At 46.1% G+C, this 17,043-nt stretch overlaps 1 protein-coding gene and 1 non-coding gene across 3 annotated transcripts; one reads left to right on the top strand and one right to left on the bottom strand.

Annotated features, from left to right (window-relative positions):
• The first annotated feature begins 4,493 nt into the window (after positions 1 to 4,493).
• On the top strand, positions 4,494 to 4,566 carry TRNAR-UCG (transfer RNA arginine (anticodon UCG)). Its single transcript has one exon. It is a non-coding gene; the product is annotated as a tRNA-Arg (tRNA).
• Positions 4,567 to 13,901: 9,335 nt separating this feature from the next.
• LOC149350088 (uncharacterized) lies at positions 13,902 to 16,582 on the bottom strand. Of its 2 annotated transcripts, XM_089576846.1 has the most exons (3): positions 16,358 to 16,582; positions 14,668 to 14,765; positions 13,902 to 14,214 (listed from the first exon to the last, which is right to left on the bottom strand). In XM_089576846.1, the coding sequence occupies exons 1-3, from the start codon at positions 16,368 to 16,370 to the stop codon at positions 13,963 to 13,965; spliced, it is 363 nt and encodes a 120-aa protein (XP_089432972.1). In that variant the 5' UTR covers positions 16,371 to 16,582; the 3' UTR covers positions 13,902 to 13,962. The 2 variants fall into 2 exon arrangements, 1 of the variants encoding a protein (XP_089432972.1); XR_016289438.1 differs by lacking the exons at positions 13,902 to 14,214; positions 14,668 to 14,765 and adding an exon at positions 15,575 to 16,111.
• Between the last annotated feature and the right edge of the window lie 461 nt (positions 16,583 to 17,043).

Here is a 17,043-nt window from a genome sequence, read left to right on the forward strand (position 1 = left end):
GCACTTTTAAAGCTCGAAAATCTAGACACATTGTGCGTATTGCATAAACTCAAAATTATAACGTACGCGTTGCCAATTTTAAGTCATCATTTTTATTGCCGTGAAGTAATATTTGGTTCTTAAAGAATATTGTTTTGAAATAAATTACTAATTTACTTTCGAAATCTGGCCACATTGTTTTTCACGAGAGTCTGGCAACAATATGCTATTTTTCAAATAAACGTAATATTGCTTCTTTTGCCACAATAATTTTTTTGTAAAATTTTTGAAGTATATTCAACGCATGATGCGCATTCGGAGCTGTTTTTAGTTGGAAGCAGTATGCATGGATTCGAAAATGCGCTCATAGACTACCCGGGTGCAGAGCTGTTTAGCGCTGGTTTGTCTCAGTGACTGTCACTTTTGCTGGGACAATAGCACTTAACACCGTGCTCTCAATGAAAGAGGGGAAAAGAGGCATTTTTCTCAATACAGTGTGGTTTCGCCGAGTGTGTGTAGATGAAGTTGAAACCTATTGTTAGACTGATATTAAAAAAACAGCTCCGTGCAGCTGCATAGGACGGTGGCTCTTCTGCGAAACGCTAACAAAGCAAAATGTTCACTTTGTCAGCTTTTATTTCATGACCAGAAGCTTGTGTTCAGAAGTATTTGATGGTGATATTCCCATATTACCAGGAAATACTTCACTTTCAAGCTGCTGGGGATTTGACTCTTACTGGCACACTGGAATGTGCTCCCCTGAAGTGAAAATAGAAACTACATATTTATGCCCTCATGGAAAGACGTGTTTATTTTTATTAAATTAATTTCTACCTATTTCTCTCTATACCCCTGTCAAGCGGGCAAGTTAAGTGCACTTACGGGGAGTGCGCTTTGGCATCCCGAGTGACACTTAGGGCTACGCGGTGCTAAACGGGAAAGCAAAGTGCACTCATAGTAAAAAAATAATTGCTACAGAAAATGAGCGACATTTCTGAACAGGCCGATGGAAAAGAAAAAGGACTAATAATATTTGATTGCTTAACGTGATAGTGCAAATAAAGCGACGCTCAACAGTTTTTAACGATGAAAAAAAATTTAAATAGCAGAAAAGCCAAGACCAGCCAAGGCTATCCAGAATTTCGACAACAAACAAGATGGCGGCGGGCAGCGATGTTGCATCTGATCACGTTTACTTGTTTTGTTGCTTCGGTTGTAGCTATAACCAACGAACTTTTTCTGAAAACAGATTATAACACGTAAAATAAAGTTGTAAGTACTTTTTATGCATTATAAATTTTGTACCATTGGAACCGCTGGCGTCGAGGCTACGCACTCGGCCAGCAAAGTATGGTCCGTGAACGCACTCCTGGCGGAGTGCACTTTCCGCGAGTGACACTCCACTTGCGTCGTTTAGATGCGGCAAAGTGTACTTACAGCAAAGTACACTTTCCGTAAGTGCACTTAACTTGCCCGCTTGACAGGGGTATTATACAGGGTATAATATTGACAGGGGTATTATTATTATGATCGGTTAATGACTAATAAGTCATGGCTATTTAAGTCATGCCTAATTAGTTGATGACTAACTAGTCATGACTGGTTAATGACTAACTAGACATGGCTAGTTAATTGATGACTGGTTAATGACTAGCTAGTTTGACTTATTAGTTGATGACTAACTAGTCATGATCGGTTAATGACGAACTTGACATGTCTGGTTAATGACTAGCTAGTCACGACTAACCAATCATGACTAACTACTGATGAGTGATTAATGACTAACGAATGACTAACCAGTCATGACTGGTTAGTCATCACTAGATAGTCATTAAACAATCATGACTAACTAGTCATGAGTTAATGACTAGTTCAAATGCCAAATGAGTAGTTAATGACTTCAAATCCCAAAGGCCCGGGTTCGATGCTTAGCCTCGACACAGTTTTTTTAAGTAGTGACGCCGAAACACGGACACATCTGCCGACACGGCTGCAAACGACAGTATGAGGCATTAAAGGCTTTCGCCTTACAATTAAGTGAGAAGCGGACAACACAAAGCGGCTGTCGCGAGCGCACCTTAACAAGGGCGCAGCGGGGCAGCGAGCCGCACAGAGCGGCGACGAGGGTACGAGGGAGCAAGACTCGATCGCAGCGCCACTAGTTCGCGCGACCGCCAGTTGGGACAGCTCTCTGGGCACCGCTGTGAAACTGAGTTCGTTCTAGTAACGTTGCACACACACACATACGCCGCCGCGGTGGCTCAGTGGTTATGGTGCTCGGCTGCTGACCGGAAAGACGCGGGTTCGATCCCTGCCGCGGCGGTTGAGTTTCTTCGGAGGAGAAATTCGAGATGCCCGTGCACTGTGCGATATCATTGCACCTTAAAGAACCCCAGGTGGTCGAAATTTCCGGAGTCCTTCACTACGGCGTCCCTCATAGCCTGAGTTGCTTAGGGACGGTAAACACACACACTCGAGCGCACACACGATCACGCACACACACACACGCAGGTGGAACCAATGGTTAAAACAACCTGGTTTTGCTGCTGCTGGCCGCAAGACCAGTTGCGATAGCCGCCATAGAAGGAGGAGTCACAGTAGCGACGCGGAGCGTAAGTGAGAAAGAAATAGGTAGAAATTAATTTAATAAAAATAAACACGTCTTTCCATGAGGGCATAAATATTTAGTTTCTATTTTCACTTCAGGGGAGCATATTCCAGTGTGCCAGTAAGAGTCAAATCCCCAGCAGCTTGAAAGTGAAGTATTTCCTGGTAATATGGGAATATCACCATCAAATACTTCTAAACACAAGCTTCTGGTCATGAAATAAAAGCTGACAAAGTGAACATTTTGCTTTGTTAGTGTTTCGCAGAAGAGCCACCGTCCTATGCAGCTGCACGGAGCTGTTATTTAATATGTCTAACAATAGGTTTCAACTTCATCTACACGCACTCGGCGAAACCACACTGTATTGAGAAAAATGCCTCTTTTCCCCTTTTTCATTGAGAGCACGGTGTTAAGTGCTATTGTCCCAGCAAAAGTGACAGTCACCGAGACAAACCAGCGCTAAACAGCTCTGCACCCGGGTAGTCTATGAGCGCATTTTCGAATCCATGCATACTGCTTCCAACTAAAAACAGCTCCGAATGCGCATCATGCGTTGAATATACTTCAAAAATTTTACAAAAAAAATTATTGTGGCAAAAGAAGCAATATTACGTTTATTTGAAAAATAGCATATTGTTGCCAGACTCTCGTGAAAAACACTGTGGCCAGATTTCGAAAGTAAATTAGTAATTTATTTCAAAACAATATTCTTTAAGAACCAAATATTACTTCACGGCAATAAAAATGATGACTTAAAATTGGCAACGCGTACGTTATAATTTCGAGTTTATGTAATACGCACATTGTGTCTAGATTTTCGAGCTTTAAAAGTGCATAGTGGCCAGACTTCTATGCTAAATGACTTTTTTTTAACACTTTTTAGGAGTCCATTATTACTTAACGTCATTTAAAATGATGACGCAAATTTGGCGACGCGTAGATTATGATTCTATGTGTGTGTGTGAGGCACATTGTGTGCAGATTTTCGAAGTTAGAAGAGTGGTGGCCAGAGATATATGCTGACAAAGAAAAAGAACTTTTTCTTTTTTGAAACAAGGTTTCCGTTATAGTGTACGACGTGTTTTTATATGTGTGGAAAAGAGTTATGATTTCCTTGAAAGGTTCAATTTGGTTTACAGTCTCCAAAATCGACTGCAGTCCACATCGATGGCTGGGCAGGTAAAGCTTCGAATAAAACTAATGTTAGTATAATGTAAAACCATAGCGATAAAGGAACGTTGCATTATTTCTAAGGTTTGACGTATCTCGGAATATTTCTGTGTTTGGCACGTAGTGAGGTTTTCCTATTAGCAGAACTTTTCTGTTTCATGAGACGGTATTCAAGTAGAACTTTTTGCTGGGATAGATGGTCCATTCTGACGTAAGTTCGGCAGCGCGAATGAAGGTGCCCGAAGGCGTCCCTTCTTCGTTTCTACTTCGGGCTTCTTCATTCGCCCTGCTTTACTTATGCCTTAGAGATTGTGATTGCCATAGAGCGCATGCACAGTCCCGAATTGTCACGAGAAAACTCTAAATGTCACCCATCCGCCGTGATCAATTATGGCACCCTTCACGGTAGGCTGTTTAATCTTGGAGTCGATGCTGTCCGTTTCAAGGGGAATTTTTAAGTAGCACGTATTAATTGTGCTCTGTTGTATTTCGTGTCGCTTTGTACCCCAGGCTGCAACATCTTATTAACTGCGTGGTTAAACGTTTCAAAGTTTAAATGATTACTGAAGGTCAGGAAAAGTTATTCCAGCGTTTATTTCCAACGTTTATAAAACAACAACTAACGAACATATAGAACAACACACTGAGAAAAAAAAAAAGGATCGTGGTAGTTAATCTTTGGTTACACTCTTCCCCTGTATTAATAAATAAAATAGATGAACCCGGAGGTCTCTGTGGGCCTGTGGCGCAATGGATAACGCGTCTGACTTCGGATCAGAAGATTCCAGGTTCGAGTCCTGGCAGGCTCTTTTTTAATTTTTCCCTTCTTGGCCACCATATTGCGAACGGTTTAACATACAAGATATATCGTTCCTGCGACAACCAAAATGTAACCTAGATGGCCAGGTGGTCGAAGTTATTCCGGAACCCTCCACAACGGCACCTCTTTTTTCCCTTACGGCGTGGTTGGGGTGTCCAACGAGAAGTGAGACAATTCCTGCGCCATTTCCTTTCCTCAAAAACCAGTCTTTCCACTGTGTGCAACGCGACAGCGGCCAACATACCATCTTATTTGTGTGGGCACGTGAACCATCATTGCTGCTTTGGAAGTATTGCTGTCTTAGAGTATTTCTGTCAGACACGAACCCTTGACAGTGAATACCCGGCCTTCGCCGTGGCTATACCATACTGCAGACTCGTCCTGGAGAGAGAGGGAGAGATGACTTTTATTTTTCAGCTCAAGTTCGAGCCTTCCTCATCCTGGAATCCAAGCAGGATTGGGAAAGGAAACACAAACCGAAACAGAAACAAAAGGCAAATAATGAAATTTATGCAGTCACACTTTTCAAAGAGGCAATAAAATCCGCTGCATCTTTACAGACAACGACACTCTGTGGCGTTCAAAACGCTACGGCTTCCAGTTACTTCTCGGCCGCGCGGTAGCCACTGTTGCATTGCAGGTCACACTGGACGCGACTGTGTTGCGCATCAAAGCGGCACGCGCGAGCAGGCAACGCGTCAGAACACTGAAGAGCATAGAGGTACTTGACGTACTTGAGTGACGTACTTCAGTGTAAACATTCACGCTTTTAAACCCAAAAACCATACTGAGGGGCATGATGTGGGCAGCCTTCGTGGAGAATGCAGCAGCACTGAGAACGCCCGGGGCACCGTCAGAAATCGTCGGCTGAGCGTGCCTCCACACACACACACACACACACACACACACACACACACACACACACACACACACACACACACACACACACACACACACACACACACACACACGCACACGCACACGCACACGCACACACACACACACACACACACACACACACACACACACACACACACACACACACACACACACACAGTTACTAGAACCAACTCAGTTTCACAGCTCCCCATACCGCTCAGCGGAGGAGAGTGTCCCAAGCGGCGGTCACGAGAACTAACGGCGGTGTAGTCGAGCCTTGCTCCCTGCCGGGCGCGTCGTCGGCTACAGGCAGCGCTGAAGCGAGGAGCGGCCGGCACTTATGAGGTTTTGGCGAGCTGCGTTTGCGCTCTACATGGCTGCAGTAAAATAATACTTCAATTGCGGCCGCTTTTCCTTCGAAGCTGCGTGTTATCTTCGAGAACACGTTTGTGTGATGCGAAATTAGGCTTTTAATATCGTGAAAAAAGTCCAAAATGCTGGCAACACGCTCGCGAGCATTGTTTCTTGCTTTGCTCAATGGCTTGTGTTTTCTAGCGCGTACCCCAGTGCATAGTTCCTATAATGTAAAGAGGTCAGACAAAGTTTCAGTGCGTGGGTGCACTCTACTTTAGGAGGGAACGTAGTGAATAATCGAATATCCACTGCGTTGTCGGTAATGCTGCGGACTCCAGACTGTCACTTTGTGCAGCGCAGCTGGGCATTTCGGAATGCACTTTTGCGATCTCGGAATTCTCTAAGTTACCTCGTGGCACTGCTGTCGCGACACACTGGGCACCGCGATCCATTGGAGGCTTTCTCTTCGGCGTAGTGCATTTTGGCTTTGAAATATGCGCCTGGAATAAAGGAAACAGCTTCGGAAGAGAGCCTGGTGCCAGCATCCATTTCCCTGTCTCCAAAAGCACTTCCGTACCTTGCACTACATGGGGATAGTGCTCTAGAAGGTCTTCTTCTTCGAAATGGAGATCACGAACTTTGCATTTCGAAGTCAGTTTGCGATCCTTTCTGTGAAGTGCACGCTCCCATCTTTTAAACTCGATGTGGTCTTTTGGCGGCTCGAAGCAATGACGGTCCGTTGAGTCATCGTTGCGATACCCGCTATTGCACCCCGGTGAAAAGCAGGTCGGCATGAACAGGTCCGATGTCACAAAATACAAACAAAAATTAACTAAGAAGCAGACGACACAAAGCGGCTGTCGCAAGCGCGCTTTACAAAGGGCGCAGCAGGGCCAGCAACCAGCGTCGCCGCTTCGGCCAACGTTTCTAGGTAAAGACAGTTGGAAAACATGCTCCGGGTATGCGGCCCCTTTCTGTCGCCGATTTCATCTCAAAGAGATACGAGCGCCATCTTTCGGCTGGTAGGAGTACCGCGTTTGTTCTTCCATGGCCTCCGTGCCTCCGTAACCAGCTCAAGCATCGGTACTTTAACACCGCGCTTGATCTCAGAGGCCACGATTTCTCTTCACCGCCGCGGCGCCCATTGGCTCCGCTTGGTCACAGTTTGCTGCGCGAATGATTAGTGTTAGCTCGCGCCTCGCATCGTCTGCGCAGGGGGCGGCTGCTTTTAGCCGCGCTCATCTACGAATTGCGAAGTCCGCGTGCGCTCTACGTCTGGGGTACGTCAGGGCAGGATGCTCGAGGTTGAGCCTCTGGCTGTAAATATCGGAAAAAACTGAAAGCCCTTCTTTCCACGGTTTAGAGAAACATGACGTACCGCTTGCCTCCTCGTAGTTTATGTTGATAATATTATATAAAAACGTTGGGCTGGGAGTAGCAGACGACGCGCTCATCCTAAAGCGACCGCAGCGCCACCGCCTAGACGGTGATCGCGTGGGGCCGCTCTGCTCCCTGGCTCGCCGGCGAAGTTTGCCAACTGTCTTCACTAGAAACGTTGGCTTCGGCGGACGCGGTTACTGCGACGCGCGTCCTTTCAAGGGCGTAGCAGGGCCAGCAACCAGCGTCTCCGCTTCGGCGGACGCTGTTACTGCGACGCGCGTCTTTTGTATCTCTGTTGCTGTTACGTTAATATGTAAATAGTTTTATTACCATTGTACCTCTCCCCCTGTCCTTTCTACAATCCTCTCACCTCTTTCATTTCACTCCTACACACTGCCTGCTACCCTTTATTTCTGCTGAACCAGCTGAGGTGCTTTCAGCAGCGATGGCAGATGCCGGAGCTAGCAACAATCTTTTTCCTTTCATTTACCGTGTATTGCTTTCAACTCTCTTCTGTCTGCACGTGGCAGCGGTGGTGGCTCAGCTGTATATCGGTGGCCCGAAGAAATGACTGTCCGTCGTGTCATCGTTGCGATACCCGCTATTGCACCCCGGTGCAAAACAGGTCAGCATGAAGAGGCCCGATGTTACAACATACGAACAAAAAATTCAGGCGCCGCTTTGAGGATCTAAAGTGCGCGAGACGAAAGCCTTTCCACGCAACTTTGGCCGCACGGCTGTTGGCACACACGAGGCGGCAGAACCAACGTTATTTTGCGAGGAGGCTATGGGGTGACTTGGTTTGGCTAGCCATGACTAATTGGGTCATGACCCATGCCTTACTAGTCATGATTGGTTAGTAACTAGTCATGATTCGTTAATGATGAACTAGTCATGTCTGGTTAATGACTAGCTAGTCGTGACTAACCAGCAATGACAAACCAGTCATGACTAGTCATGACTAAGCAGTCATTAAGCAATAATAACTAGTCATGTCTGCTTAATGACTGACTGCTCATGACTAACCATTCATTGACCAATCATAACTAGTCATGACTACATAATGACTAATTTATCAAGACTGCTTAATGACTAACCAGTCATGACTAATCAGTAATAATTCATGGTTAGTAATTACTAACCAGTCATGACTAACCATGAGTGGTTAGTGGCTAGCTAGTCATGACTTACTAGTCATGATTGATTATTGACTAACTTGTCATGATTAGGTAATGACTAACTAGTCATGATTGGTTAATGGCTAACTAGCCATGATTGGTTAATGACTAACTAGCCATGACTAGTTAATTGATGACTGGTCAATGACTAGCTAGTCATGACTAATTAGTTGATGACTAACTAGTCATGATTGGTTAATGACTAATAGGTCAGGACCGTTTAGGTCATGACTAATTAGTTGATGACTAACTAGTCATGATTGGTTAATGACTAACTAGTCATGACTAGTTAATTGATGACTGGTTAATGACTAGCTAATTTGACTTATTAGTTAATGACTAACTAGTCATGATTGGTTAATGACTAACTAGCCATGACTAGTTAATTGATCACTAGTTAATGACTAGCTAGTTTGACTTATTAGTTGATGACTAACTAGTCATCATTGGTTAATGATGAACTAGACATGTCTGGTTAATGACTAGCTAGTCACGACTAACCAATCATGACTAACTGCTGATGAGTGATTAATGACTAACGAATGACTAACCAGTCATGACTGGTTAATCATCACTAGTTAGTCATTAAACAATCATGACTAACTAGTCATGAGTTAATGACTGGTTCAAATGCCAAATGAGTAGTTAATGACTTCAAATGCCAAAGGCCCTGGTTCGATGCTCAGCCTCGACACAGCTTTTTAAGTAGTGACGCCGAAACACGGACACATCTGCCGACACGGCTGCAAACGACAGTATGAGGCATTAAAGGCTTTCGCCTTAAAATTAACTGAGAAGCGGACAACACAAAGCGGCTGTCGCGAGTGCACCTTAAAAAGGGCGCAGCAGGGCAGCGAGCCGCACAGAGCGGCGACGAGGGTACGAGGGAGCAAGACTCGATCGCAGCGCCACTAGTTCGCGCGACCGCCACTTGGGACAGCTCTCTGGGCACCGCTTTGAAACTGACTTGGTTCTAGTAACGTTGCACACACACACATACGCCGCCGCGGTGGCTCAGTTGTTATGGTGCTCGGCTGCTGACCCGAAAGACGCGGGTTCGATCCCGGCCGCGGCGGTTGAATTTCTTTGGAGGAGAAATTCTAGATGCCCGTGCGCTGAGCGATAGCATCCCAATCGAAAATTCCACCAGGCCGTATGTGGTGTTAACACCAGAGTGGAAATTCAGACACGGTTCTGGTGTTTCCGGGCTGGTGTTTCCGGGCTGGTGTTTCCGGGCTGGTGTTTCCGGGCTGGTGTTTCCGGGCTGGTGTTTCCGGGCTGGTGTTCCCGGGCTGGTGTTTCCGGGCTGGTGTTTCCGGGCTGGTGTTTCTGGGCTGGTGTTTACGGGCTGGTGTTTCCGGGCTGGTGTTTCTGGGGCCGAGAAACCCACGAGGTTGTGCCTGGTGTTAACACCAGAAAATACGGTTTGGTGTCTCCGGGCTGGTGTTTCCGGGCTGATGTTTATGGGCATAAAAATCCACCAGGCCGTGACACCAGACGACGTTTCCATGCATGCAGGCATACAGGCTCGTATCACGAGCCTGGCATGTGCCCTGCTGCATTCGGTATGTATGGTGAGACGTAATGGTGCATTATATGGAGAAAGTTGCATAGGAAAAAATCCCATGCCACTTCTTGGATAAAGAAACATGCAATTTTCTATGCTTACGCAAGATGTTTATTTCGGGGGCCTCTGTCGCCGCAGCTCACAGGCTTTTTGTGAGAGCCACATCCTAATGTTCTTGGAGGCCTTGGCGACGTCCTCCTCTCCATAGCCCTTTCTTGATGCGTAGTGCGTGAAAAACACTGCGTAGAAAAGAAAATGCACCATGAGTGTTAGAATGACGCACATTTGGATCTCCGCACTAGTTAATTTAGGTGCGGTACATTAGAATGCAGCTGTAAACAAACCCAAAAAAATTTGAGGGGACATTTAAGCTCTGCGGCTCACAGTTTTCTTTATTTAACAGCCACCTCTCACAACCAATCATTAATTTAACTGCTACCTGCCATGATGGGCAGTTTTGTCACAATCCAGTGGGGATGTTGTGATGATGCCACAACATATGGTCCTTTCTTCCACTAGCTGTCAAATTATCTGCTATCAAAATTCCTCAATTGCTTTCCCACTGTGAACAATAAACCTTTTAGGCATTATTTTCTTTTAAAAACACTTAAATATTTAATTTCATGGCTGAAGGTGGAAGCACAATATCAATCACACAGAATGTGTAACACTAACAGCAATCAAGTTTTGCGGACACAGAGCACATTGAGTGAAAACTTTAGTCTGCTTACTAATAAATTTGAGAGTTAAACTGCAGTTAAATCACAGAACTAATAAATGTGAGAGTTAAACTGCAGTTAAATCACAGAACAGAGAGCAAGATGACCGCATTCACCTTTCAGTGCATCAACTTTGTGGGGGGTGAGGGGCTGTTGAGGCGGCTTGTCTCCGCCTTGGGCGACGAAGCGGTTGGACAGTGTGCCCGTCACACTCCGCTTGGCGAGCCCTTCCGTCGACCAAATGGCAGTCGCGGCTCGCTTCACGAAGTGTGAGTCCTTGGGCACTGTCAACAATTGGTCGTACACCCCTTTGGCCAAATAGACCCCATTGGCCAGGTGAACCTGCATGAAATCAAACCAAACTACTTTCAACACCACTTCATAATGTGAAAAAACACACACAGCCATACAGCCCATAAAAACAGCTGCTTCAAGGCAATCTGTGTTCAGTGTAGGTTGGAATATAGCAGTTAATGCAGCACAAAAAAAAGGTTACGTCACTTTCCTATCTGCCCTCAGCTCATGACAATATTGCGGCCCCTGGCCAAGTAATAAAACAACAAAACAAGAAAAAGGTAGGCACTTCCAAGAAATTACAGTAATCAAAATTGGCCATGTTACGTCCACTGCAACACAAATGCCTCCCCCACGGATTTCCAATAACAAACATGAGGAATTCACAGCCCCAAATATTTTCAGAATGTGTCCTCTTACTAGCTGTCGAAGCTTTCACACTCGCAGACAACCAGCTATATACCACACATCTTGCCTAAATCAATACCCAGGTCCCATGCAAGTCTATTGTTAAGCTCGAATATTCCAAACCAAGAGTTGTGCTTCATTCCACACTGCTCTCGTCGCACCCGAGTGCACCTGACCACCATCTGGTTGGATTTTTGTTTGACTTCAATGGTTTCCGGCCTGTTTCAAAGAATGCCCTCCCACAAAAATTTTCTGTATTGACCAATTAATATTGGAGATATAGCTATCACAATAAAGAAATTTCGCTGCCTTCTGTTTTGGTTCCAGCAACTGAAAAGTGCAGTATTATCAAAGCACGCACACATACACTGCAAGCCATGAAAAGATGGAAGTACAGGTGTGTTTTTTGTTGCATTCCTACACTATCATTTAGAGGAACACACAATATAAATTTGAGTTGGCATGCATCCCGTTATATTCTCACAGACCACTCTCATTCAAAATGTGAGCTTTTATCAGCTAGAAAACACCAAAAAACGATGTACAGATGTTGCCACTAGCGGCCCAATTTATCCAGAGTACTTGTTTGTTTGTAATCTCTGAACATGGTCAGGGGACCTTTAATGTTATGGCTGTCACTGAAGGAATGAAGCTGCCTGAATAGTAATTGCCCGGCAAGTTTGTTGCTTGTGAATGTACTCTGCTTCTGCCACCTTGCCAGTGCCTGTGGCACAAGACACAAGAGTTTCATTGTCTCGCCTTCGCTATTATGTGAAACAACTAAGTGGTAACGTTACTACTAATATTAAATATTATTAAGCTGTATCTTTAACCATACCCTCCCATCCTCTGCTACTGTGCACACTTGTGTGCCTTCCCTGGTGGCGCCTTCCTCCTGGCTGCCCAAACCACCCTCTGTGAACTCCACATGAACCAGGGCTCCAGGAATGGGGCTCGGTGGGGGCTCAGAGGTGGCTGCAGGTGGAGAGGAGGGAGCTGGGAACACCTCAACCAAAGGGGCATCTTTTGCAGGCGCCCAGGTAGCAGCTGCTGACGAAGCTGCTGATGCCGCAGGTGCCGGTGCCGCAGGTGCCAATGCCGCAGGTGCCAATGCCGCAGGTGCCAATGTCGCAGGTGGAACAGAAGCAGACGCCGCAGGTGCAGATGCAGCAGAGGCAAATGCAGCATGGGCAGGTGCAGCAGAGGCAAAAGCAGCACTGGCAGATGCAGCCGCCACGGCCGCGGAAGGTGCAGACGCAGCAGGCAGTGCTGCAAAGGGTGGCACAGATGTAGGCCAATGAAAATAACTTCACCAACGATCATGGTTTTTTGTAATGCGAAATTTGAGCACAGCTTAATTTTTTTATGTATTGAGGCAGAAAACAGACAATACTTAAGCTACCCTCAAGAGTACAATGTGGAGCACTCACGCTTTATCCAGTGCAAGGCCTCTAAACTACAACACTGAAAGAACACTCCTCAGCGGTGCGGAGTGGAGCAGTACAACCCTTGCCTGGCTGCAGCGTCCTCTCCTGTGTTTACTGCTCTTTGCAAGAATGCATTGCAAGTTGGTCGCCTCAGTGCTTCAAAGAGAAATGTTGAAGCCACAGAGGACGAGTCTTGAGTCTTTGTTAGGAGTGGGCCGCGAGGCACATGTCCCGTATATTTATAATATTGTGTGCCTGTTCCCATGGTAAACGCCTCGCACTCCACAAACAGCCCTCATACACGCTCATGCATGTGCTGGTTGACAATTCGACTGCAGATTCATGCCCGACTCAAGTTTAGACGCAGTTTTGTGGTAGATGTTACACTGATTCCAACATAATCAGCCATGCATCTGTGCGAAAAGTGCCTCCAAAATAAGCTCCACTACAACCTTATCCCCCGTTATTCCTTCCCATAGCTTGGGATTTTTTGCGGCATGGCTCACTGCTGTGCCAAAAAATCTATCAGTTCGTGTCCCACAAGAAACTGCATGTTTAGATATGGCTTTGTCAGGTATTTATTTTTTTTTTTTTAACACCTGAAGTAATGAATTTTAAATCTGACATTAATGGAAAGCTTGGTCTTATTCAACAAGCCAACATGACTGAGTGAACTACTAGCGTGTTGACTTTGTGAACAAATAAAAAACTGTGATTTATGGCTTAGCCACAATTTACAATTAATCCATGTCCCGAAGCGACACACAGGCTATGAGGGACACCGCAGTGGAGGGCTTCGGAATAACTTTGACCACATGGGGTTTTTAATGGGCAGACGTTGCAGAGTACACGGACCCTTTTTGTGTTCTGCCTCCTTCGAAACGCCGCCACCACGGCCAGGATTGAACACAGGTGTCCTGGCTAAGCAGCCAAGTGCCCTGACCACTCAGCCACCGAAGCAGGTACAACAATTATTGGTATGGTGTTTTAAAGCAAGGGAAGAGAGTAAAAGAGTAACACAAAAAGATTTGTCGGCAGTCATGGCTAGGTTAAATCCTTCAAAGTGAGAGCAAGTTGCTCTTCAGTCCGCAGATTTCAATATGCGCCGTAAGCTATTCCCCCCCTCCCACCCCAACACACACACACTTCCTTCTTAAACCACCCAAAAATTTTTCCAGGTTATGTGACCTGAAAACATTTAATCAATAAGCTTGACCAGCAGGAAATACAGGAAAAAAAACTCCTTATAAGGAGTGTACCATCAGCTGAGAGGAAGCGCAAGAGCTGGTGCTGCAGCTTGATGTTCAGCTGGCGCAGCTCCTCATTTTCCTTTCTCAGCTTCTGCACCTCTTTCTCTGCTGCTGTCTCCGTGCTAAGGTCGTCCGTTGCGGCCTGCTGCGCGAGCATCCGCAACTTTTTGATGTTTCGAACCTGCAGTAGTTAACACAGTGTCAAAACACATATTCACCCATATTGTCTTTAACATTATAAAAAAAATTAAATTTCTTTGGACACAAACTGCAGAAATGCTTGCATGTGACACAACGTTACTGAAAACCTATTAAACATCACATTTCATTACAAGGTTCGGGTTTCAATTGCGCATACATACTTTATCACGTGCCAGGTCTCTTGGGCGTTTTGCGGGGCGCGCGACTGCCATGTGACACATGTGACACAACGTTACTGAAAACCTATTAAACATCACATTTCATTACAAGGTTCGGGTTTCAATTGCGCATACATACTTTATCACGTGCCAGGTCTCTTGGGCGTTTTGCGGGGCGCGCGACTGCCATGTGACACATGTGACACAACGTTACTGAAAACCTATTAAACATCACATTTCATTACAAGGTTCGGGTTTCAATTGCGCATACATACTTTATCACGTGCCAGGTCTCTTGGGCGTTTTGCGGGGCGCGCGACTGCGCCACGATGTCGTTGACCAGAAATATGTTGGTCCATTTCTTCTTTGGATTCTGGGAAGAAATCTCTTTTAGGAGTATGTTCGCACAATTTTCCATACATTGATTGTAATGATAAAATGCAAGATAATGTTTCCTGCACCAAGCCTTTTGCAGCAGCTTCTATTCTAAATTATTTAATTCACAGTGCCTATCTGGCCATCAGCCAGAATTCCCCCAACACTCATCAGAGACTGGCTGCTCAATTGAGTAGTCTGTCCTTTTTTTAAGAATGAATCATTTTCGCCACTGTTCAGCAGCAGTAACAAACATTACTATATGAAACTGCAGCCCCAGGCTTTTTTGTTTATGGGGGTTCAACGTCCCAAAGGAACTCAGGCTATGAGGGATACCGCAGTGAACGGCTTCAGAAATTTCGACCTCCTAGGGTTCTTTAATGTGCACTGACCGCACAGTACACGGGGGCCTCTAGAATTTCGCATTCATGTCAAGTTTTCAAGAAACAATGCAGAATCGACACTTCCTACCTAGTGTGGCGTGAGAACCTCTGTCACATTTGGCAGCTTTCTCGGCTACAGAGGTCTTCACAGTTTAATATTCAATACACGTAGCTAGGACATGGTCATCAACTGAGCTATAACCAAGAGCAGTGAAGTATACATTTTATGCTTCCGAACTAGTCCCAAGTGATACACCCCCCCCCCCCCCCAAAAAAAAAGCAACGGGTTCACCCTGGGAAGACCAGCCACTCATCACTTGTACATAAGACAGTTCATTACTACAACTGAAGAATGCCTGGAGGGGCGCCAGTGAGAAAAAAAAACGTATTCACGAGGCCCAGTTGATGGAGGTGCCGGGGTAATTTCAGCAGGGCGACTCTACCATCTACCGGACACTGCCAGATTAATTTCGTTACATCCATCAACATGCAACATGCTGCAAACAGGACGGAATTCGCAAACCTGCAAGTTGAACGTGAGAACTGCACAACAGCGGTGCGCGTTACGAAAGGCAGAAAAGCTCAAGAACACATTCCTATAGCCCTGACAAGCAAATTCGAGTGCTGTACCGCCGTCAGCACGCCTAACAAAGCAACCACAGCTATCCATCGGCCGGCCGTTGGCCGTCCGTTTCGGATGTTCCGGACGGACATCGATTTCGGACGTCCGTTCCCGGATCTTTCTCGGATGTTTGCATATATGGCACATGCATACTTTCTTCGTGTCCGCGGGGCAATAAAATGAAAAAGCAACTGAAAGTACAGCGAGAATATTTTATTGTGACTGTACATCAGCACAGGACTGAGTTAATGTGAAGTGTGTAACTCCTCAATGAGACGTAAAACTTCGAGCGCACATCCATCTTCCTACTTCCATGATGAAGCAGAAGCGAACAGCTTTCTGCAAAAAATGAAAAGAAAAAGGTTAGTAATCAAGTCCACGCCAAATCTCAGTAGACCATGATAAATTCAAAAATGCTTGGCAACTTTGTTATTGGTATTCTCAACCCATTCTCAACAAGTCTCAACCCATCCGTAGCCCACACCACAGTATAGCCATAACATACTCCAACTCTCCCGCGAGAGAATGTTACAGATCCTGCTCCGCTGTCATAAAAGTAATTCCCAAGCAGTGTACTGCACTTACCTCCGTAGGACATGCCGTAGGCAATCACACTAGGCCTTCTTTCATCCGAAGTCGGTGTAGTACGATATTCCAGCGTTCCAGGAGGGCTTCAGGCACTTGCCGCATCCTTCGAATTGTTCAAGTTACACACCACTTTCGTCCGCAGACTAAAAAAAGCCACACATTCTAGTAACAGAGCTCAAAAGGGGCACCACACTTCGCACCAAACCAGCAACGCCGCCATTACGCCGCTGCACTCTGTGGCATAGAGAAAGATATTGGTAAAGAGCGGACACTCGGCGAAATCTGGCCCCAGGAAATGACGCGAAATCCTCCTCCTCCACTAGATAATCTTCCAACTCCAGGATGGCGCCACCAGTCTCTAAACGCGCGCGAGCGCGCGGGCGGGTAGCCGGCGCGGCGGCTCAGACCCATCCGAATGGCAGACAACGGTGCTTCGTGGGGGCTGTTTTGTGCGCGTGAAAGCGTGCGGCGTATTTGCTCGTGCGGGCAGACCGCAATTTTTTTCGTCTCTCTTGCCCTTCGACGCAGAACTCCTCCTGTTTATGACGGCGGCAAGGTGAGAAATGTTTATTTGTGGAAGTACGCTGTATTGCATGCAATTTAGGCGGCCGCGCCGGCCGCCGTTGCCTGTCTGCAGTTCGTGAAGCGGCGCGCTCGCTCTGTGGCCAGCCGGCTGTTGTTCA

Source organism: Amblyomma mixtum, chromosome 3 (assembly GCF_055824585.1).
Source record: "Amblyomma mixtum isolate Tamu chromosome 3, ASM5582458v1, whole genome shotgun sequence".
Classification (NCBI taxonomy): Eukaryota; Metazoa; Arthropoda; class Arachnida; order Ixodida; family Ixodidae; genus Amblyomma; species Amblyomma mixtum.

Excerpts from the sequence above, each read along its gene's own strand:
- LOC149350088 (XM_089576846.1), bottom strand. Across the intron at positions 14,215-14,667 it reads GAGACCTGGCACGTGATAAA|GTTCGAAACATCAAAAAGTT; the intron begins GTATGTATGCGC and ends TAACTACTGCAG.